The 25,575-nt window shown below is 32.8% G+C and overlaps 2 protein-coding genes across 2 annotated transcripts; both read left to right on the forward strand.

Moving 5' to 3' along the window:
* Positions 1–5,625: 5,625 nt before the first annotated feature.
* Positions 5,626–7,029, forward strand: LOC143556677 (thioredoxin H1-like). The gene is made up of 3 exons (XM_077045943.1): positions 5,626–5,819; positions 6,016–6,138; positions 6,729–7,029. Exons 1-3 carry the CDS (start codon positions 5,730–5,732, stop codon positions 6,870–6,872), a joined length of 357 nt encoding a protein of 118 aa, XP_076902058.1. The 5' UTR covers positions 5,626–5,729; the 3' UTR covers positions 6,873–7,029.
* Positions 7,030–12,332: 5,303 nt separating this feature from the next.
* LOC143556697 (putative ubiquitin-conjugating enzyme E2 18) lies at positions 12,333–15,735 on the forward strand. Its single transcript, XM_077045958.1, has 6 exons — positions 12,333–12,391; positions 12,519–12,622; positions 12,716–12,818; positions 13,631–13,694; positions 15,153–15,241; positions 15,427–15,735. The coding sequence occupies exons 1-6, from the start codon at positions 12,362–12,364 to the stop codon at positions 15,520–15,522; spliced, it is 486 nt and encodes a 161-aa protein (XP_076902073.1). The 5' UTR covers positions 12,333–12,361; the 3' UTR covers positions 15,523–15,735.
* The last annotated feature ends 9,840 nt before the right edge of the window (positions 15,736–25,575 follow it).

The following is a 25,575-nucleotide window of genomic DNA, read 5'->3' on the forward strand; positions in this document are numbered from 1 at the left end:
TTTGTAAGGCACCGACAACTGTCACGAAAACATTCTACTTACCATGTGAGCATGTATATGTATTACAATCCAAAACAATAAAAATAGATAAATTTCATAAATAGAAGTCACATTAAGCTCTAACTTCTTATGCTATTATCAGCCCTTTTCCTTGATCTAACTCTTCATTTTCTGGATGTTCTATAATTGTAGCATCTCACATTCAGTTTCTCATAGGGATCCTAGTCATAACCAAAGTTCTCAAATTACCGTTATCGATAATAATCATTTGTCTTCATATTTGCAACTCTACAAAACTATGTACGTATCATCGCAAGTTTTAAAAACTTGATATCATAAGCAAACTTCTATTGAATTAATTATAATGATTCTTTTATGTTTGCAACAAGTATACAAATTTTTGTGCTAGCTGGTTCACGAAGTTGACTATCTATGTCACGTATAGTTATTATTAAATCATTATTTCAGTTGATTGATGATTAAAGGAATGAAAGAAACATTTATTTGCTTTAACTCAATAAATCACTTTGAGCACTGTCATTATAATTCCTTTAGTTTACAACCCAAGCCCATGATTACATGGCTGAAAAGCCCGGCTACTTGGGCCGGTTGGCATAGTCTCCTCGACCCAAATTTTCTATTCATGATCCTTCATCATCCGCGGTGAAACAGTGCTTTCCTTGACTAGCTTAATATACTTTTCAAGCTTTTCAAATACGTCTTATACTCGTACAAGAAAGCTTTCATGTCGGCTATATAGACGGTTGTAATATAGCTAATTGTTGTCGTTCGTGAGTTCTTGAATCTTGATATTCTCAATGTCTCAGGCTATTAGCTAGTATTCATGCGTGTCATACTTGTCTTTATCAACTATAAAAACTCATTGTGACATTAGTTCTGTAACCCAAAAATGATTCGGGTAGTCTTCGTTTATTATTTTTGGTTTGAATGTTTAATCTTGTGTAATACTATATGGGAAAATATTATTGTTTACTTTTTCTATTATTTGGGTTCAAGCTATAAAGTTATTGATGTTTTAATCATGATTTATTTTGTTTATATTTGCTTACTTTTATTTAATCATGTTTCCTTGTTTATATGTCTAGTCTTGTTTAAATTAAATACTTAGTAACTAGAATAAAACAGATAACATTCTGCTGCATGAAGAGCTTACATGGAATACGAGCTCATAAAACAGCCCAAATGAGAAGAGAATGAAGGAGGGCAATGTTGCCTAGTCCAGGTGAACAACCCAAGGAACATTGTCTCCTGGGCACAACAAAGGATACAACATATATATGGATGAAGTGAGGGTTCACAGGCCAATACAAGGGTCCGAGAAAAAAAATAGCACCCCCCCCCCCCCCCCCGGGTTTTCGATATTATACTTTATATAATCAATATATAGCACTTAAAAATATGTAGACTTAATTAAACATGTCACAAAATCAGTCTAGTTGACCGGAGTCACCGGACCCTACCCAGCCCGAGCTTCAATTGATCCAAAAATAAAGTTAATAATACCAGTTTGGTGCGAACTGCGAAGCCCCTAATATTGGGCCAAACTGATTGTTTGAAGTTTAAACATGGCCATGTTGGGCTTCTTAGGCCTATTTTAGACCATAAGGAGATCCTCATGCCTCATGGCATCATGCTGAACTGGCATGGTAACGTACCGATAACGTGCTGAACCGCTACCGATCAAACAATATTGGTAATCCCAAGCTGACATTAACTTTCAATATTTTTTATTTAACCTCAAAGAATAACTCAACTAACCTGACCCGATAAATCTGAAACCTTATTAACCCTAACCTGACAAACCTGAACCTTAATAGGGTCAGGTAGCACCATAGCAGGTTATTTTTTATTTTAAAAAACCCGATTAACACTCCTAATTGGTACCAGCTTTGGTATTCAATTTTATGGGTTCCGTTTTGATATGAGTCATATTTGAAATTTTAGGCATATATCACTACCTGTTCCGAACCAGGACAATACCGACAAAATCAGTAACGTATTCAGTTTAAGTATTTTTTACACTACCAGCCGATATCGTCCCACCATACTTGGTACATTATTCGGTTTATGTTTTTACTCATCTTCGGTTTCGGTAACTTTTAGTACTAGTACTAGCCAATCTTAATTGAACAACAAAGGTACGGGTAATAGCATTCATTTTTATAGTTTTTAGTGTTGATATGAATCGGTTTCAGTATTTTCCGATATTTTTCACTACTTCTGAATCTTGACTATAATTAATTGAAGTACAAATAATGATAGAAATAGTTTCATAGGCCGCTTGTTGTGGAAAGATGTCTAAGGCGTTTTCATACCATGTAGGCGCGTTAACATCTAAAACACCATTCCGCTCCAAAGTAAAGGTGGCGTTTGATGGTGGGTCCACATAACGAGAGAAAGACATGAGACCACATATCAAGTACCAATCAACATTTTTTTAATCATTTTCTTTACCTTTAAATTTTAATTTTGTTTCGTTTTTTTCAGCACCATCATAACTAACTAGTTAGCGAGTGAGCTAGTTAAAGCTTCAATGCCTACATGTTGTTCAATTAAGATTGGCTAGTACTAGTACTAAAAGTTAGAACAATTTGTTTTCATACCATTACTCATCTTCGGTTTCGGTAACTTTTAGTACTAGTAATAGCCAATCTTAATTGAACAACAAAGGTACGAGTAATTTTATAGTTTTCAGTGTTGATATAAGTCAGTTTCAGTATTTTCCGATATTTTTTTTCTAATCATTTTTTGTCTAAGGCTTTTTCATACCATTTTGCATAAGAAAGCAAAAGTGTTCCAAGCAGTTTGTTTGGTTGCGACTTAGTGTCTGTGGAAAAAGAGAAACGACCTTGTTCATAGCGGGTCTCCAGTCTCAATCTCTAGTCTTATTGAGGAAGTAAAGGTGTTGGGGTTTTTATGGATAAATAATAAAGGAAATTGAAAAAAATTATGTGGGAGTATTGGTGTAGGTTCAAAGTGTAATTTCGTTTCTTTTTTTGGTTTGTTGGTGTTCTACCCTCTTGCTAGTTAATTTCAATAATTTTTTTATTGGTCGTTCAAAAAAAAAAGAAAAAAAACTTTAATGCCTATGTGGCAGCGATGTAACATTTTAAGTAACCCTTGCTATTTAAATCACAACACATAGTTGATAGCCTTAGAACGGCGGAATAAAAATACGTTAGACCCAAAAAATAATATGTTAAAGTGTTATAAAAATAAGACTAGGAGAACACCATTAAGATCAGGACAATTTACGCAACTTAAATCTATTATTAATTCAATTAACCGAAATAAGCATAAAGCATGTTTAGCAAAATCCTAATTCTTTCTTTAACTTATTATGGATAATTATGTTAGAAAAATAAACAAAATTTAAGTAAAACAATACAATAAATATGATTATAAATATATAATTTAGAAATATAAATTTTATTTGTGTCTCGACCAATTTGAACTTGTACGTCTTTATGGATTTGTTCTTGATTCTATAGAACCAAACGTGTAACTTTAGTCGGTTGGATGCTAAATGAGTTCACACGTATCAAAGTCAAAACCATATACGATTTTTAACTTTTATTCATAATTTTCGTTCAACAACATATAGAAAATTTAACTTGAAGATATAAAATCAAATACGGTTTCCGTCCGTAGGGTTTTGACGAAACTATCGGGTTTTATATCAATTTTCTTTTCACGTGTTTATTGTCTGTTGTTTTTATTTCTTGCGTATTATTTTAGTGGATGAAACTAAACTATTCGGTTAAGCATAAGGATTTTAGTATTTTCCCTTAAAAAACAAATAAGGTAACTCCACTCCAAACGACCATCGCCACACCATTTTCTCTCGTCTCATCTCCTTTGTCTTCGGCCACCCCCTTCATCGCTGGAGTTCAATGTTCCTTTTATTTATAAAAGATCATTAACTGTTCTTTGATTAAGACGGCATCACACCGTAACCATCGCCACACCATTTTCTCCTGTCTCATCTCCTTTGTCTTCGCCCCCCCCCCCACCCCTCATCGTTGGAGTTCAACGTTCCTTTTATTTATAAAAGATCATTAACTTTTCTTTAATTCAGACCGCATCACATCACATTTTCCATATTTGACTAAACCAGTTTATCGTGATTACGCATTGTCAAGTATAGTGACGACACACGTGTCTCTAAAGTTCACATAGTAGAAATATTATTCATTTTAACACAAGAAACAAATGTTCTTAGTCTCATAAACTAAAGTGATAAGTAATTGAGACGGACAGTTTATCATGAAAATAATAGATAATAATCGAGATTATCACCGACCTATGAGGACGAAAACAATAATTTACTTAAACCAAATAATAATGATAAGATCTCAAAATATAGAACTAAAATCGATATATAATAAAAAAAATAATACGATACATTAAATCATTAATCATCAATTTAAAGTTTGATCAAAGTAACTTAAACTATGATACCTTCCTTGATATTTTCTCTTATAATTATGGGGTGAACTTCTGACTTATGAGTGATTTGCTGTTTGTAAATTATTTACTAATAATAACCCAATTAAGTTAGGGATATTTCTATGTTTACATCATTTTCACATTTATTAATCCTCTAATTAGGTCGATGAATAAGGACTTCCAATAACTTATCATATCAATTGTTAATTGGATTACGAATCTCAGTTTTTCAAATTATAAACCATTGATGAATACTTAATTTGTCAATTTGCATCTCTCTATAACCATAAACAAGAAACCGGATAAGGAAAAAACTTAATCAAGCAAAATATTTGTTATTAAGACGTATTTCAGACACGCCAGTCCTAACAACATCAAGATAAATAATACACATACTAACAATTGTAACAAACACCTGACCTAACGATGGTTGAGATGAAACCACTTAATTTGCCAACCAACGTCTGTCTGAACAAAAACAATTTAGCATCGGGAACAACGTCGATTCAAATAAAATCATCCATATCATCAAGATCGGTATTGGTCCAAACTACAAAAAAAGGGTTATTCATTCCCGACTAAAAAGTCATTGTGAAAATTATCACTCTCGTCTCCTTCCTTCAGTGACGCGATTGCCTTGACCATCACTCCATTCATATTTTCCTTCAACCACCACATAAACGCGCACGTTATCCATTCAAAACACACACGAACACACACTCAACACATAAAGGGTTATCACTTATCAGCAACCATAATCATTTTTAGTTTAGTTTAGTTACACATTTTTTGCTTCGATAAAAACAAAACATATATAATCTGACAGCGATGAATTCTACGAAACTTTATGTTATTAGATATTCATATCAAATAAAAGTTTATTAGGTTTAAAGTGTTGACTAATCAAAGATTAAACATAAACATAAACTAACAAAAACCATCTTTTCCTAATGTGATTAGTCAACAAAAATAACACCAACATAAAGTTGACTTCAATATTTTAAAACCCAAAAAAAGAAAAAATAAATAAAAAAACACAAGCATCCTAATGATTTAATGAAAAGATATTCTCATATTCTAGATGGCACTCCCGTAATTAACCCCAAATTAAAGGGCATATACATAATAATAATATTCACCGATGAATTAGCGTGACCCTATAAATTGAGTGCCTGGGTGTTTCACCATCTTCATATTCGCATTCATATTCATACTCGAAATTGAAATTAGGGTTTTTTTGGAAGATCGATTTGGGGAAAATGGCATCGGAAGAAGGAGTCGTGTTTGGAGTCCACAACCCTGATCAGTGGAAAGAGCAGCTTGAGAAACACAAGGGTTCTCAGAAATTGGTATAAATATAATTATAACTATAACCATAATTTTAAAAAAAAAAAATTGTGTAATTGATTGTTTTTTGTTTCGATCGATTGAATTGTGACATACCCTTTTTGGGTTTCTGTTAATTTTGCTATTTGGAGGACCAATTAGGGTTTTTTTTTTTATTATGTTATATGATTGATTTTGAATGGGTTGATTGTTTGACAGGTGGTGGTGGATTTCACGGCGTCGTGGTGCGGTCCGTGCCGTGTGATTGCACCGATCCTTGCTGATTTCGCCAAGAAGATGCCACATGTTGCTTTCCTGAAAGTTGACATTGATGAAGTGGAGGTAAATGTTTTAAATTCATTGATGTTTATGTCGGTGTAAATGAGCCGAGTCGAGCCTGAGCTTTTCTAGGCTTTTGAGCTTGGCTCCTAAGTAGTTTTTCATGCGTCGAACTTAATGTCTAAAACTCGAGCTCAGATTGTGAGTAGTGAGTAGTTTTTCAAGCTTGAGCAGGCTCGAGCCAATTATTATTTGTTTATTATTTTAGTTGTAGTTAATACTTATCCTTTTGTATATATTTTAATTATTTCATAATATGTATTATTTGTTTTTTTCACAATTTTGTTTAAAATAATAATATATATATATACTATATAACTAAAATTTAATAAATAATTTGTTTGCGAGCTCGCTTGATCTTGACAAGTGAAGTGAAGCTCAGGCTCAGTCTCGTTTACCAAACAAAGCTTAGTTTTAGGCTCAAGCTCGTTTAAGCTTGGCTCGATTCGAGCTTTTGACGAGCCAACTTGAGGAACTAACGAGCGGCTTGATTCGTTTTTAGTTTTTAATCATAATGTTGATAGTGTTTTAAAAATGGGATCTTTTGAGTTTGGGAATGACGAATCGATTGTTGTTTGTTTGTTTGTTTACAGAGTGTTGCTCAGGAGTATTCGATTGAAGCGATGCCGACTTTCTTGTTCTTTAAGAATGGTGAAGTGATTGACAAGGTTGTGGGTGCTAAGAAGGATGATCTCCATGCCTGTATTGTCAAGCATTCCGCAGCTGTATCTGCTTAGATATGTTTATGATGATGATGATGTTTCAGCAACTTGTTTGAATCTTTTGTTTTGTAATGGATGATGATGATGAACTTTAGGTCTTTGTAACCTGTTTGGTGATTGTGATTTGGTCTATTATGCATAAATTAAAGTTGCTGAAGTTTGTGGTTTATAATTTTCTTTTTTGTGTTTTGATTTTTTATTTGTCATTGGATAGAATTTATTAATTATTTATGTAATATTAGACCAAGCGTAGTGGGGCTTTATTATAGACGTTTTGGCCTATAACGCCGGGGGCAACCCCCCCCCCCCTCCGGGCGTTTTGGGCTATTTTTTTAGGCGTTTTGTATGTAACGCAGAACATGTGGACGAAAATAAAAAAAAAACAGTTTTTAGGCGTTTTGAGGCTTTATGACTACAACATATTTTTGTAAAAAACTTTAACTCTGACTGGACGTCATGTTATGCATAACATTTGAGGGTAGGGCTTTACGATTACACATGGTCTTGGAAAGAATATTTACTAGACCATTTATATTTTTAGACCACTAGATGGAAGAATATTAGGCATCTTGACCCTTTAAGACCTAAAAGACATGTTGAGTTTGAAAATGAGGAAAATAGGTCACAAAAAGGAAATGACCAAAAAAGATAAGTTTATGCTTATGTTGTCATGTTGATTCATCTATATCGTATGGTTAAAAGATAGATGATTGTCATTGTAAAGCAAGATTCCCGTGTGGCTATTGTCGATGCCTTGTCACGTAGAAGATTTCTTTAGTTTGGATCTGTCTAAGTTCTTGTGTAATTATTTTTCCCGTATCTAGTCTTAACGAGTTAAAACATAAATTGCAATAGCAAAAAACTCGCTATAGGGTGCAAGAGCTTGAAGTCTATAGACACTTTGCCTCTCGACTCAAATCAATCCACCTGAGAGAAAAAATATAATATGTATATAATTAATCATACAAACTATAGATACACACTTTCAAATTATTGTTACCCATAATCATGTGAACATATCTTAGATATTTTGATATGATGGTAATATTGTACCGTAATTCGATACATGTATATTACATGTGACAAATTATAGATATTTTGGTGATATATAACGTTATTAAATACATGTTTTTTGTGTGAACATAACGTGATGTAATATATTGATAAGATGGAAATCAGATACATTTATTATTAGATGAAAAGTTACTTTTGTTAGTCAAATTATTATTAAATGATTAGTTGTAACGGGTTTGCTCATTAATGATTTATTTTAAAATTAATTTTAGCAAGAAGAAACTCTATACTTAAATTCACACTATTAAAAGTTCAACCTATTATAAATGAGAAAAATTATATTTACCACGAAGGCACCAAATACACAGAGCTTGATAATAAGTTAAATATAACTGTAAAAGTTTTTTTTTTTTTTTTTTTTTAAAAAAAAATAGTTAGCAAACGAAGCAACCGAATTCGGGGAAAAAAGACAAATTCATCCTTGGTAGCACAATGACTCAAATGTATCATGGGTTTTAAGTTTTATAAAAGACAAAAGTGTTAACGAAAGAAGACAACAAGTCAACAACTAAATTCTTTACTAGTTGTCTGTATTAAGACAAAGTACAAGCCATTTAGTGATTATATAAGCTCTTCTCTCCAACGTTATTTTTCTTTTATCGGAAAAGCATGCATTACAAACAAGCTCATATGTTTTATTGTTTTATCAGAAAAAATGTGTTTTATTGATGATACACCTGTGAAGTTTTGCATACAATGAAATTTTGAAAAAACATTTTATAACATCCGCCCCTCATTACTTTATTTACTATAGCTCGAGACTTTATGCTTTGGTTACCGGATGTAGACTTCTCCAAAGGTCATCCACCCGTTAATTGCGAATACAAGAAAATGCTTAACAATGGAGTTCTGCTATCATCAATAACTAATAAGCCCTAAACGTGTTGATTATTTGAGTTCAAATGTTTTTTTATGAGGTTGATTATCTCTCATGTCCATGAACGACATGATATTTTTTTAGAGTGCCACAAACATCCCCCTTATGGACTCATCATCTTCAATGAAGCTTGTCTTCAAAATCTTGACTAGGGATGTGAGATACAGCTAAGGTGTTTCAAACACCTTGGAGGACTCATCATTCTTAAAGAGATTTTGCCCATAACCCCTAACGAAAAATGAGTGTGCCTGATACCATTTGTAACATCAAACCGCTTATACCAATTAATACTACATGATTTTACTAGGATTTAAGGACTTTTCCTTTTATTACCATAACAAATACTTTCTAGAAGGTCACTAATGAGACGAGTCCGCTAAGATATGTTTATTGAGCTCTTCTTTCATCCATAGCCAATACTCGTAAGACGTATTAGTGATACATAAGGTCATACATTTCTTTTGAGCTCATTATTTATAAAGATTTGATAGGGTGTTACAAATTTCATATGATATATAAAAGGGTAAGTGATTAGGGTGGATATGCAACCATACCATCATGTAACTTCCAAATATATGTGTAATATACTGAAAAAATAACTAGTTTCATGATTTCTAGAATACCAATCATCATACAACAGATGAGCTTGATCTCACATATGTTATAACGAAAATTGTAACAAAAGTGAAAAGAAAGGGACTATAATTTAATTAGTGAAGATTAGGGACTTAATACACAACTTTTTATATACATAGATGACTATTTTTGTGATACAAAACAAAAGAAAATAAACTTTTATGGTAATTTGGTTATCTAAAGGATTCCTATTATTGGTAGTTAGCAACTTAGCACATACTAATTTGGCTTCATTTCAAATCCTTTTTTAGTAACTTTTGTTAGAATGTTAGTAGAGGTTGGTCCTTAATGTATCTTGATCCGTTTAGTTTATTGGTTTACTTTGATCATTAACTATTTTTTGAGATTAAGATTGAGTACATGTTTGGGATTGAGTTTGAAAATACCTTATTGGCTTTTCAAAAACCAACAAGTTAAATGGTGTTTGACAAACACAAAAAAAACTTTTTATTTTAGCTTTTTAAAAGAGTTAAAAAACAGTTTTTCAAAAGCCCCAAATCCTGGCTTTTCAAAATGGTTTTTGAAAAGCCATAAACACTTTTCAAACTCAATCCCAAACATGCTACCGCTCGGACTCGAACATTCATATTGCTTTGAATTTTTTATTGGACAAAAAGATAAACATGTGAAAGTTGTATCATTTTTGTTTTTAAATATTATTAGAATGTATAATTTTTAAAGGAGTGAATTGTGGTTTTTGTCTCTATGGTTTGTCCAAATATGCGGGTTTAGTCCAACAGTTTCAAATTTGCGATTTTCGTCCCCGTGGTTTCATTTCACATGCAATTAAACCCGAATTCATTAACCTCCGTTAAGTCTGGTCGTTAAACCCATTAGCGTACTCTTCACGTGAGGGGCAATTTTGTCCTTTTTTCGTCAAATACACCACAACCCCTCACGTGCGGGGGGCTTGCGAATTACGACTGGAGTTTATTTGGGGAGAAAAAGGCCAAAATGGCCCTCACGTGAGGGACACACTGATGAATTTAACGACCAAACTTAACGGGGTTAATGAATTCAGGCTTAATTGCAAGTGAAATGAAGCAAATTTGAAACTATTAGACTAAAACCGCAGATTTGGACAAACAACATGGACAAAAGCCGCAGTTCACTCTTTTTAAAGGAACAAGTTTTATTTATTTATTTTTTTATATTATTTCCTAAGATGGAATTCTAAATAGACCTTTTGTACTAAAGCTAATCATCGTAGGCTATTGACGAGGGCGTTAACTGGTTTGGGTAAGTAAAAGGTGGGGGCGCTAAACACTGCGTTGATGGGGCGCCGGGGCGGTATTTAGTTAACGTTTGAAGGGGTAAAGGGGGTGGTGTTAGCGGTGGTGACGCCCCCTTACGTTATATGGTCGGCCTAAGCAAGTAAATAAAGGTTTTAACAAATATTAAAAATATTAAATCGCATAGTATAATTTGTATTCTGTAAGCTTTTGAGATAATGGGTAACAACTAGATTCTTCTCGAATAAAAGGAGCAAAATGGAACACAATGTATTATTCCATGACAACGACACGTGGCAAGCAATCCTTAGATAACCCCGTAGAATGCATGCAGTCTGTTTGCATCAGATCCACTCCAACCGTCCGATCAAGACCAACTTTTTGACTGCACACTCAATCACGAGTTCCACTTTTAACAAAAGAGACTTTTGCCTTATGGTCCCTAACTTATTCGTTGTTCGCAAAATATACACTTAAGTAATTTAAGGTGAGTTTGGTTTAGTTTTGTATAAGGAATTAATTACATTTGATATTCAAATTAAAGAAACATGGAATTTAAAGAAACTTGGTACCCTTGTTATTCATTTTGACGTCAAAATAATTACAAAAAATTGGAATCTATTATACTATCACTACGACTAACAACCCTGATGTAGTTCCATCTTTTGGTTCGATGCTATCATATTGAATTCTTTCACATTTTAAAATGAAGGTTGATTTTTTTTTGCCTACACGTTAAGAATCTTAATCACATTCTAATTGATCAAATTATTTCGACCAGACAAATTAAAAAATATTTTTCAGTTATGACTCTTTTAAATTCTATGAACCAATAAGATATTTGGTATCCCCATTCCCAAAAAAATTATCCTTTTAAACTAAAAGCATCTCCGACGATAAACGTCTACAAATTGCCTCATAAATTTATTGAACTTGTACGTATGTGTGTGTGTGTGTGGGATGGTTCCCATTAAAGTCTGTTGGGTAGTATGTAGCCACAAACTTGGTCCATGGACTTCACGTCCACAATGGTGAAGTTTTTGACTTCGTCGTCCACCCCAATTCCACCACATCCGGACACCAATTAAACGCAAGCATTAAAGATCCTCTTAAGAGTGTGTTTGGCTGAGGCTGAGCTTTTCAAAGTTACTTATTTTCTTATCAAAAAACAGATAAGTAAATAATCATCATAAAAACATTTATAGGTTTTGTATTTTGTTGTGTATTAAACGGATGGTTTTTAGAAGCAAGAAATTCAAACTTTTTATTGTGCTTTCGGAATACCACATTACAAATATACATACCATTCCATTATCTGTAAAACTTGTAAATATATACGAGCGTCCTTTGCTGGTCATTTTACATACTTTTTGGTTTTTCCAACCACAAAAGCTAATCAAAACACTTATTTTAAAAACCACTTTTGAAAAAGCCTTAAGTAATTAAACACTTTTATCAAAAGCACTTTTGAAGTTAAATCATCATCCTTCTAACAAAATAACACCATGTAAGTTAAAAACACAATAAGTTATAAACTTACAGTGCCATTCTCGCACACAGACTATAGTTAGAGGTCTACTTGATACTTCCAGTTATAGTATCAGGACACAAAAGTAAAAACTTGCTCTTTCAGAAACACTAAAGCCCTTTCCACACACACTCATCCCTCTCTAGAAGCCAAACCCATGACGAGCCCCTCAGCTTCTTCTCGCAAGGTATATTATTATTATTATTATTAATATTAATTTTATTACTATACCTATACATATATCCCTAATTCCAGATTTAAAATTATTATTATTATTATTATTAACGATCGCTTAATTATGTTACAAATTGTAGGTTTTAAGCAAGATCGCAACGAATCGGCTTCAGAAGGAGCTAATGGAGTGGCAGGTGAATCCACCTGCTGGATTCAAACACAAAGTCACCGATAATCTTCAACGGTGAGATCTTAATCTCTGTTTTTGTTTACAGTCTGTTAGGTTTATTTAATTTGGTGATAGTTAGGGTTTAGTGTTTTGATATTTGGTGTGTAGATGGGTAATTGAGGTCAACGGTGCACCGGGGACTTTGTATGCTAATGAAACCTTTCAATTGCAAGTTGATTTCCCTGAACATTACCCTATGGAAGCCCCACAGGTAACAGTTATTATGCTGATAGTATTTATCGGACAAACTAACGGTTCGCAAAAAGCTAACTGAACGAAATTGCTTGTTCGTGTTTGTGTTTGTGTTAGTTCATTTAGGAAATAAACTTGTTTGTGAACGGTTAACGAACGAACACAAATGAACACATTTGAACGGACATGGTTTTTGTTTTTAAATAATTTTGCTTAAATCTATATGGTAAGATTTGAAAAGTCATTAAAAAGTACTAAAAATGAACAAAACCAAACAAACAAACATAAACGAACATAAACAAACAAAACTTCTTGTTCATGTTAGTACGTTAAGGAAATTAATTTGTTTGTGAACGGTTCAGGAACACAAATGAACGAACTCAACTCAACACAATTAAAATGAACATGGCCTCTATTTGTAAATAATTTTGCTTAAATCTATATGGTAAGAATAGAAACGTCATTAAAAAGTGTTAAAAACCTTTAATGAATAAAAACAAACAAACGTAGATGAACACATTACAGAACGTTCATGACCTCTGTTCGTGTTCATTTTTATAGTAAATCGAACAAAATTACTTGTTCATGTTTGTTTATTTATTAAACGAACAAACATAAACAACCTTCTCGCTGAAAGTTCAGTTTGCTTACAATCGTAATTAAGGTGAATGAAATTGTGGAATTTGTGAATGTAATGAATGGTTTTGTGTATTGAAGGTGTTACACAACTGGAAGAGTATAAGTTTCATCTTTATTGTGGAAGTTTAGGAGTGTTTGTAACTGTTATAGTTAGTGATTGTATTTGTTTGTTTTACTTTGTTGGTGTGACAGGTTATTTTTGTTCCTCCCGCTCCGCTTCATCCGCACATTTATAGCAACGGTCATATTTGTTTAGGTATGTCTCATGACCAGCTGATTATGGTTTTCATTTTCTTTATATAGGTTCAAAATCTGTTGCAAAAAGTAAAAAGCCTTAAGTGTGTGTAAATGATGGTGTGCTTGGTTTTAAAAAGTGCGTGGTCATCCAATGCGTTTTGATCCCAAAAGCAGATGCATAATGCGCGAAATAAAAATTTGTTTATAGATGATATATGAACTTGCTTACTTTCAAGCATTAAAATATATATTATTCTCAATATCTCTTGTCATATTTGTTCAATAACTAGTCTTATTTTTCAAATACTCAAACTCATTGTTCAATCGATGGTCAGATTTGTTTAATCAGATTTAGGAAACACAGATTCATTGCAATTCAAGGTTCAATTTGTTTAAATACTAGCCAACTGCATAAGTCGTAACATAAGATTGCATCACGTGATGCGATTTCATCACTGCATCATGTGATGCATGTTGAGCATGCATTATGCACTCTTAATGCGCACGTTTTAAAACCAAGATGGTATATTGTGATTGTATTGACAATGATATAACTAGGGTTTCCAGTTGAGGGGGTTTATATGCTATGACTCATGTTTACATAACGCTACTTTAGACATTTACTAGTTACATTGTGATGCAATAGTTTGTTGGTGGTGTTGTATTGTGATGTAATAGATAGTAGTAATATTTCACTAAATTGTTGTCGCTTCATGTGATGTATGACCATAACTGCTAGCTGTTATTGTTAAACCAAATTTATTCAAATATTGTTGGATTTTGGGCATTTAGTTTTCGATCTAATAATGGAATCTGTACATGACAGAAATTTCTTTTAATTGAAGATTAATTTCTTATTTTGAAGTTCATTGTTATAGGTTTTGAACATCTGGCTTGTAGAATGATTTTGTACATAAACACATGAATCATGGATTCATGGTCCCCTGCCATTATGGGGAAGGTGTTGATGACCACATGTCACTTTGAGTTGTAACTAAATAATTTAACTATAAGGTGTCAAAATGTTGGATGCTTTATGGTCTATTATGTAGGCTCCATACACATTTCTCATTGTATCAAGTTAATAGGACCTACCATATCATTTTCATTTATTATCACATTATGCAAATGGGACCCATATATGTTAAAGTGGCCTAAATGGATAGGACCTTGAGGTAATAAACTCTGTACTCTTAAATTTTTAAATCTAACATATTATGTTCTGAATGTAGTAAGTCAAATGAGAAATTTATGTTTTAACTTTGAAAAAAATGAACTTTTTTACGTGTGCTGGAGGTTACCATACGTAATCTTTACAAGTATTGGGAATTAGGCTCTAGTTTAGTTTATTTTCTGTTGTGATTTACAAGATTGATTCGTTTGATAATAAACATTTGAGCTACTAGCCATCTACTATTAAAGTCAGATCTGTGAGTGTATATCTTGATTGATTGTGTTTGTTTGGCTACTGGTGCAGATATATTGTATGATTCATGGTCTCCTGCCATGACTGTGAGCTCTGTATGCATCAGCATCCTCTCCATGCTGTCCAGCTCTCCTTCCAAGGTTTGTTTTTTAAAAACTGATCATCACGCTCATCTCTTTTGTCCGACTACAGTTATTCAAACCTTTATCTCTTCAAATTTAAATTTAACAAGGAAAACAATTCCAGTGAATTTGGGAGTTTGAATTGAGGCATTGTTAAAAGGTAGAAATGTAACACATTTATTTGGGATGTATTGGTGTTACAGACACGTCCAGCTGATGATGAACGCTACGTGAAGAACTGTAGGAATGGGCGATCTCCAAAGGAGACGAGATGGTGGTTCCATGACGATAAAGTATAACATTAAAAATATAGGTAAAAGATATTCCAGTGTTTGTGATTTCATTTGATATCCTCTCTGCTTCCATATCTGGAAAAAAAAAGAAAATCATGAGATTAAGGTTTACATTTTAAACAGTGTTTTAACTTAAGTTATGACTCCAGTAAAACTGGCATGTCTGTGAGTCATGAATGATTGAATGAATGAATGTCCTATGATATGATGATGTACTTGTAAAGTGGTCCCCGCATTAATGTCGAAGTTTGAAACTATTATTATTCGACACTACCATTTCATTCGCTTACTTTTATCCTCATGATCTAGGTTAGGTTAGGCCAGAAAGTTTTGCTGTTCAAGGATTACGGTCCGCCCAGATGATATGTGTTTTCAACTTTGATAACTAAAAACAGTTATAGAACATCATTATCATGTGTTAGTTTATATAATGTATGATAAATCTAGGTTAATCCCCCCCCCCCCCCCCCCCACGCGCACACACACGTTGCCATTATTCTTGAAATCATTTTTTTTCTTTTCTTCTCTCCCGCAGCTCTCCAAATGTGGGAGATATTTCTAATTTCATGGCCCCTCTATCTCATTACATTTATCTTCATTAGCCTATAGGAACTTAGAATCTCATCTTAAGATTTTCTATATATCTTCTATGATATTTAATGATAATGGAAAGCGTGAAAGGCTATATAGTCCATATTTTTCACTTCATATTGTTAAGGGTTAAAACCACTCACACTCATGTTATCTATGTTCGTACAAACATCCTTATAAATGCTTAATTTCCACATCTACCACTTTTTACATCTAATCAAATTATACTTTCTGTACCAAATGAAAATATTTATATAGATAAGAAATAAAAAAATCTAACCATACAATAAGCAATAAAAAACCATATTTAAGCACAAAATAAGCAACAAAAATTTCAACCATAAAATAAGTAATAAAATTGAGCGATAAATAAGCAACAAAAAAGTTAACCATAACCATAAATAGGCAATATAAAATTTAACCATAAAATAAAGAATAAAAAATATATAACCATAAAATAAAAAATAAAAAATCTAACCATAAAACAGAATATAATTATTTAGCCGAAAAATAAAAAAAATAAAAAAATTACCCATTAAATAGCTTGATAATTAAAACCTTAAAGCTAAAAAAACAAGAAATATGAAATATGATGGAAGAACACGTTGTAACTAAAAGTAGCTACACGCAGTAGATACGGTAACAAGTTTAGTCTTCTTATTCCACCCATTCCCAAGTGAAGTAGAGAACCCACCCCCATGGTCCAAATGGCCATAAAGAGCCATATAGTTTCCATTCTAAGGTAAGAGTTCTTGAAAGATCAAGCTTTAGATAGAAAATAATAATAAATACATTTTAAAATATGATAAACTGTCATATTTTATTAGAGCATTCTTATCCCATTCCCTATAATTATGTAAGGGAAGTTTGCAAATTACAGGGTGAGGTTGTGAATGATTGTGAGTGTAAATTATAGGGTGGAGAGAGAAATGTAGTGATTTTTTGTAAATTTGGGGAAACAACCTATGTATTTTTTAATATTTGTTGGATTGGTTGTGAGTAGAGGAGAGATAAAACTGTAATGATAAATGTATAAAAAATGTTATTTAATTGAATATGAGAGAGAAATATAGTATTTTTTAGTGTAATTACAGAGAGAGGAATGGGTTGAGAATGCTCTAAACGATAGTCTCTTTATTGCTTAATATATTCTATAAATATTTGGAGATCAAAGCAATGTTCCTGGTTCTTGGAGACTTAACTACTAATCCACCCAAACTTTATCACAACAAACCTCACTCCATTTAATTCTTAGGGGGTGTTTGGTAGAGAGATTTGAGGGTGGAGAATTATGTTTCTCTTGTTTGGGAGAGTTAGGCGGAGAATTGGGCGGAGAATTGGTTTTCTCTGAGAATTGGGTGTAGGCAAAAAGTAGAGAAATCCAATTCTCTCCATTTGGAAGAGAAATGGAATTCTCTCTGCTTCTAAATCGCGTCTCTGCTCTACTCCGTTCGCGTATGATGATGATGATGCTCCGACCGGCGATGGTGATGATGATGCCGACGTCCGGCACGGCGGCCGACGCCGCAGCCACGTCCGTTCGCGTCTCTGAGCCAAAACGAAACCCTTCGCGAGGCGGTGTTGCGAGGCGGAACCCTAAATCGCGGTGTTGATGTTGCGCGGCGATGATGATGACGCTCTACTCCGTTCGCGGTGTTGCGACGCGTCTCTGAGCCACCATTTCTCCACCATGATGATGCCGAGGCGGAACCCTAATCACGTCTCTGCTCCCGTTTCTCCACCCATTTCTCTATTGTACCAAACAAAGGAAATGATTGTCAATTCTCCACCCATTTCTATTTCTCTCCATTCCATTTCTCTCCCATTTCTATTTCCATTTCTTCCCATTCTTTTTCTCTGTACCAAACACCCCCTTATATTCTCTTTAATTTTATCTTCGTTAGCCCATAGGAAGTTAATTAGAATCTCATCTTAAGCCTTTTTTATATCTTCTATAATATTTATTGGTAATGGAAAGTGTGAAAGACTATAGTTTATAACTTTATATTGTTCACTTGACATTGTTAAGGGGTTAAAACCACTCAAAAACATGTTCGGTTAGCAGCCTAGTTAAATTTCTACAAAATTTTCCAACACTCATTTTCTCAATTCGTACAAACATCCTTACAAACTGGGGCGAAGGATATCAAGGGCCAAGGGTGGCCCCGACCCCCCTGTTTTTTCGCTCATTAGTGTAAATTTAGTTGTTTTTCGTCTGGAAATTTTTATACGTAGTGTAATTTTATCTGTTTTTGGCCAAAAGTTTGAGTCCCCTTGTTTATGATTTTTATAATACATTCCCCCCCCTCCCGACATTGGTGTCCAAGCTTCACCACTGCTTATAAATGCTTGACTTCCAAGTCTACCACTTTGTACATCTAATCAAATTATACTTTTTTACCAAATGAAACTATTTATATAAATAAGCGATAAAAACTCTAACCATAAATAAGCAATAAAAACATATTTAAGCAATTAAGAAATTAACCATAACAAAAAATTTAACCATAAAATAAGCATAAAAAATTCAACCATAAAATAAGCAATAAAATTGAACCATAAATAAACAATAAAAATTTAACCATAACCATAAATAAGCAATTTAAAATTTAACCATAAAATAAAAAAATATATATAACCAAAAAATAAAAAATTTAACCATAAAACATATTATAAAAAATTTAGCCAAAAAATAAAAAAAATTAAAAAAATTTACCCATTAATTAGCTTAATAATTAAACACTTACGAATAGAAATATCAAATCAGATGAAAGAACACGTTGTATATAGAAGTAACCACTAGTAGATATGGAAGCAAGTTGGATTTCTACTTCTGATGAAATTGATTATTTGGTTATTGTTGCATCTAGGTGATCTTGCTGTTGCATTATATATTGCATAACTAATAATCTCTCTGTCTTTCACTACCTTGCTACCATATTATTTGGTTCGTCTTCTCTACATTATTCATTAGACCGGGAATCACAGTCTGGTTGTGCTCAACATGATGTTGTAAACCAAAGAACACTAAATGTTTCCTCTTTTCAATCAGGTACTTATGCACTTAATATTTGTTTGGATGGATTAGTTAAGTGCAATCGATTGGGTTCGGTCATTTTAAAAAGGCACCAATATGGTCTGGGTCAGAACATGTCATCTTAAAAATATATCAATTCAGTTTGTGTCAAAACAGGCAACTTAAAATGGTGTCGGCTTGGTTCGGGTCAAAACAACTGATTTTATAAGGGCATCAATTTGGTTTGTATCAAAATGGATCATTGTAAAAAAAGTAATAATTTGGTTCGAGTCAAACTGGGTCATTTTATCTTGTTTAGCCATTTTGGTATAGGTGGCCAAATAGATGGGCAGGGTCCGTCAAGTATCGGTCAAAAGTCAAAACGGTCAACTTTTTAATTTAATTGTGATCAGAGCCCACATTAGAAATGCTACTACAAAAATTGTCATAGCTTGTAAATTGTTAGTATTTTTTTAAACATGTTGTCTACCATAACTTTCCATTTTTATTATGTGTGTATTTGCCAATGTGTATCATAATGCATAAGTCCCACCAAAGTCATTCTGTTGAAGAAAACAGATTCTTTCTGAAACAATTCAATATTTGTAATCATAGTTGGACATTAAATATTTATTAAAAAGTGTTTTAGGCTTGCTCAATCCGACCTGTTTTTGTCAAAGAGGTAGTAACTTCTCATCTCATGTTACTATAAAGTACTAGAGTCTGCAAATATGACCCATGTACTTTTGAATCGATCTGTTTGAGTTACATTTGTCAAACGGGTCCAAAGGGTATTTACTGTAGGTAATATATACATATTTTTAAATCGGTTTAGTAAACAGATTCATAATGACACTTACTGTATAATGATAGAGATATTGGGATAGTTTTTAATGTCACGCCAACCCGAACTGTTACTTGACTCCAATTTTCCATCTATTAAAATCATTCAATGACTACAACTCAACTTTTTTGCATATGTTGAAGTCTGTAAACTTTATTAAAACTCTACAAATATGCCCATTTTTCGCCTAAACTTGTATGTAAGACAAGAAGCAAGCATCAGCTGAATTGGTAAGTTAACATATGCTTTTTTCAAGTCTTGACTCTTTCATATACTTGCTAATTTTTTATAGGGTATATTATTTGATTGAGGTGGCCGAATGAGTGGGCTGGGCTACGCAGGGTTGAGTAACAAGTGAAAACGGTCAAGTTTTAAGTGCAGGACATAACAGGTTGTTTTTATTAATAATCCTTCGTGATTAGAACTTTACTAGAAGTTCTTTTTTAGATAATGACTAATACATCTTGGAATCGGATAAACTACCAAACTTATTAGCTTGAGCAATAGTGTCTTTTATCTTCATTAGCTTTTATATCTTCTATAATATTTATCGGTAATATAAAAGTTTGAGAAATCATGGCTATATATTATTCACTTCACATTGCTAAGGATTAAAACATATACAAAAATTGTCCAACACCGGTAGTCATCACATCACATTAGATTACTACTAATCATTCAAAAACATTGTCTCTCAATTCCTACAAACATCTTTACAAATTCTTATATTCTACATCTACACCACTTTTTACACTTTTTTTTTGTTTTTTTACACATCAAATTATTTCTACCGAAAATCCCCCTAACCTTGCATTGCAAGGATTTAAACCCACCAACTTCATTTTGAAAGGGTGGACACCATACCACTAGACCACTTTTTACACTTAATAAAGTTATTTTTTGTACCAAATGAAATAAGCAATAAAAAATTTAATCATATTAATAAACATAAAAAGTTTAACCATTAAATACACAAATAAAAATCTAACTACAAATAAGCAAGAAAATTAACCATAAGATAAAAAGTAAAAATCCAACCAAAAAATAAAAAAAAATCTAGCTATAAAACAAAAAATAAAAAATCTGACCATAAAATAAAATATAGAAAATTTAACAAAAAATAATAAAATAGTTTAATAATGAAAATCTCAGGTTTATATAAAATATGATGAAAGAACACTTGTAAAGTAAAGAAGTTACATGTAGTAGTTATGGAAATAACAACGTGGTTCTATGCGGCCATAAATTGACGCTGCTTTTCATCTAAAGTTACATCCAACTTTCATTTCCAATATCTATTTATCTATATACAAGTTTTTACCATTCTCTCGATTATAGTTATCCCGGTAATTATTATTATTATAACCATACTTATTATTTAGTTTACCCCCAAGTCTCCATTTGTTACTTTGAAATTCTGCTTACAAGTTTCATTTACGCTTATTTATTTATTTCTGTTCCACGTTCAAATTACTACTAATCACTTGTAAGTTGTAATCGTTATGCGTTTAAATTGACATCGATATCCTTCATCCATGAATATGTAAGTGTGAAAATTTGCTATAAGTTGGAGTTTTTGGTTTCAAAGACTCATAATTATTAAAATCCAATAGGCCTTTTTATTTTTTAATGTAACTTGTTTGATCATTGTCGCATAATAATCTCCCTGTCTTTCACAACCATGTTGCCATCTTTCTTCAGTTCGTCTTCTCCGGATTATTCACTAGACCAAAGAACATAAATTGTAAGTTTCTTACATCTTATGATGATTGGTTATATATTATGATTGAAAAAGCGGGCAGGTCGGGTAACTGCCGAGATGTGTTTGGGCCAAATTTTTTATAAAAATTATCAGTTTGGTCCGTGTCAAAGCAGGTAATCTTAAAAAGGTATGCATTTGAATGCTCTTGTTTTGCCTCTTTGCTAGAGGTGGGCCATATAAATATTGGTTCGGGTGTAGGGATGAGCAAATGGTTTTATTGGGTACCGAGCTCATCCCTAGTCGGGTGGTTTGAGTAATCGATAAAAATGGTCAACATTTAAGTGTGGACAGAACCTACAATTAGATGTGCCAACCTTCAATAATCTTTCTTTATGTATTTGTTTTTATCTATTTTCTTTGAACTTTGAAACTATCAATGTACTACTTAACTAAAATCTACTACAAAAATTGTCATAGTTTGTTGTTTTTTTATGGGATTACTCATAAAATAGTAACCAATTTTGAAAATTGTTCCAATCAGGTCACTGATAAAAACTTTTGTTCCAATCAGGTAATTAAACTTTCATTTTTTTCCAATTATAGATATTTTACCTTGATAACAGGTAATTTAGGTTTTTTTTTTAAAAAACCCTAGAAAAAATTCAAAAAAATTAATAAAAAAACCATAATTCAAAATATAAAACAAAAACAGAAAAAGTAAAAAAAACTAAAACTTTTCGTCTGTTGTCCTCGTTCAACAAACAAAAAAAACCGACCCGAAATCCGTTTTGACTTTTCCGACCCGAACCTGTTGACCCTAACCCGTTCCGACCCGAACCAAAACAACCCATTTTGGTAAAGGCGTGCTGAAACAAACTGAAAAATCGTTTAAACGAGCTGTTAGGTGCTGAAATGAACTGAAATATCGCTTTAAACGAGCTGTTAGGTGCTGAAACGAACTGAAAACTAGCTTAAACGACCTATTAGGTGCTGAAACGAACTGAAAAATCGCTTAAACGAGCTGTTAGGTGCTGAAACGAACTGAAAACTTGCTTAAACGACCTATTAGGTGCTGAAACGAACTGGAAAAATCGCTTAAATGAGCTGTTAGGTGTTGAAACTAACTAAAAAAATTGCTTAAACAAGCTGTTAAGTGCCGAAACGAACTGAAAAAATCGCTTAAGCGAGCTTTTGCTGTTAAAACAAGTTGTAACGTGTTGAAAACGCCCTGATTCGTTAGTCCAAAAAAAAAAAGCTGACCCGAAACCCGTTTTGACCCGTTCCGACCTTGACCCGTTCTAACCCGAACCAATTGACCCTAACCCGTTCCGACCCGAACCAAAATAACCCTTTTTTTAAGTGACCCGTTTCGACCCTAACCCGTTTCGACCCTAACCCGTTTCAACCCTAACCCGTTCCGACCCATGACCTGTTTCGACCCAACCCAACCCATTTGCTTATTAACAATATAACTAAAATGATTGTAATTTATATCAATTTTTTAAAAAAATTGAACATTTTTGTATTTTTTTTTTCAATTTTTGCAATTTATTGCAATTTTCCGAACTTTTTTTTGCAAATTTTCGGAATTTTAAAATTATATTTCGCTTTTTTACTAATTTTTGCAACCTTTAAAAGTTATTATGCAAAGTAAAAACATTGAAAAAATACAAAAAAAAGCCTAGATTACCTGCTATCCAGGTAAAATATCTAGGATTGAAACAAAAATGAAAGTACAATGACCTAATTGGAACAAAAGTTTAGTGACCTGATTGGAACAACTTTCAAAGTTGGTTACTATTTTATGGAGTAATCCCTTTTCTTATTATCATAAATTTGCCAATCTGTGTGTCATATTGTGTAAATGCTATATATGACAAGCATAATACTAGAGCTAATACTAGATCAGTTGCAGGATATATGAACTTGCTACTTTCTAAGTAAGTTACTGTAAAAAGGTAAAATATCTTTCACCTTAATCTTGGATGCCTGTTAAAAACCCTTTCATACGAGTAGCGAGTTGAAGTTTATTGTCAAAGAGGTACTAACTTCTCAGCTCATGTTATTATAAAGTACTAGAGTCTGCAAATCTGATTCATTAACTTTTGAATCAATCTGTTTCAGTTACATTTGTCAAACGGGTCCAAAGGGTATTTACTGTAGGTAATATATATTTTTTAAATCGGTTTAGTAAACAGATTCATAATGACACTTACTATATAATTGCGCAGCTTGTTGCCCGCTTACCTGCCACTTCATTGTAAATCGTTTGGACGTTACTAGATTAAAATTGTATTTAAGAAAAAAAAATGACAGAGATCTTGGGATAGTTTTAAATTTTTTATAGTCAACCCAACCGAACTGTATAATTTACTTCTTTTGACCTCAATCTTCTTTACTTAACTCCAATTTTTCCATCTCTATTGAACTTGTTTTTTCCAAGCCTTATAATTGCTAATTTTTTTACAGGGTATCTTGTTTTGAATTTTTGATAGAGATGGTCGAATGGGTGGGCTGGAATGGGTTGAGTAACAGGTCAAAACGGTCAGATTGTAATTGCAATTCTCAGCAGCCCCCTGGAGCTAATGAAGGCTGAAACCGAAATGCAGTAAATGTCATGAAGCACATGTTTCAAAAGCATGTAAGCTTCATTTAGAACATGCTGCCTTTTTAAGTAACTTCTTTACTATATATAAATTAAATGTTATGTTAAATATAAAAATGGACCAAAACATTTGACCAATATGTATGACAAACTAAGGAGATCTTCTAGCTTCAAATCGAATAATATATAAGAACAAACAAAGATTTATAGGACTCAGAAAATATAGAATGATGACTACCCTTTTACCGTATTTTTGTTTCCTTATTCCATGTATTTTCAAGTGAACTCACCCCCATGGTCCAAATGGGCTATAAAACGTTGGGACTATAAACAAGTAATCAGAAAGATAAGAGTTCTAAAAAAATAAAGTTTTTGGGAGGAAAATGATGACTAAAAAAATCGAGTTTTTGGGAGGAAATAATGACTAATACATCTTGGATATAAACTGCTAAATCTGATTAGCTTGAACAATAGTCTATTTAATGGTTCATAATCCACCCACACTTTTATCACAACAAACATCACTCTATTTGACTCTCATTTTCTGTTTTATTGGTAAGTGGTAGCATAAAGCGTGTGAAATCATGGCTATAGTGCATATTATTCACTCCGCGTTGGTAAGGGTTAAAAAAAACTCACAAATGCGCCCGATTAGCCACCATATTAGATTTCTAATAATCCTTTAAAAACACTCATCTTCTCTCCTGTTAAACGAGGCGATATTTAAGGGCGGTTCGGTAAATCTCATGGGGTGGCTTGGAGGAGATTTAAATAATAATTCGTTTATTATTTATCAATAAGTTTGTCTTATTTTATTAAGTTAGTCTTATCCTAAAACCTATTTTAGTTAGATTCAAATTGTGTATTTGAATACGAGTAGGACTCGAATTAAGGGTGTTATATAAACCCTTGGTTCACATAGGTTTATTAAGTTTTTCGTGTGTCGTTTTCTTAATAATATTGAAGTTTATTTGTTCGTCAAACAAAAAGTCTTCGTCCACTGTTTGCAAAAGTGCAGCCCATCTAAAGCCTTTTATTCTTTATTTGCTTACTGTACGTATAGAAGCAACAGACAAAAAGAAGCAATATTTCTTTTGTATTCTGCATATATTCAACATCTGTTCTTGATAAATAGTCGAATCTGCTTGTGTTATATTCAACATCTCCGTCCATACAAACATCCTTACGGACCCTTTGCAACATAAAGTTAAGTAGGAAAGGGAAGATTATGACTTGTGGAACATGTGGAGTAAAAGGTCACAGCAAAAAATACGGGTCAAAAACAAACAACAACATCATCA

The sequence above is a fragment of the Bidens hawaiensis genome, unplaced genomic scaffold (genome assembly GCF_021521415.1).
Source record: "Bidens hawaiensis isolate Kalapana, Puna unplaced genomic scaffold, B.hawaiensis_p1.1 tig00018669_1, whole genome shotgun sequence".
NCBI classification, from domain to species: Eukaryota; Viridiplantae; Streptophyta; class Magnoliopsida; order Asterales; family Asteraceae; genus Bidens; species Bidens hawaiensis.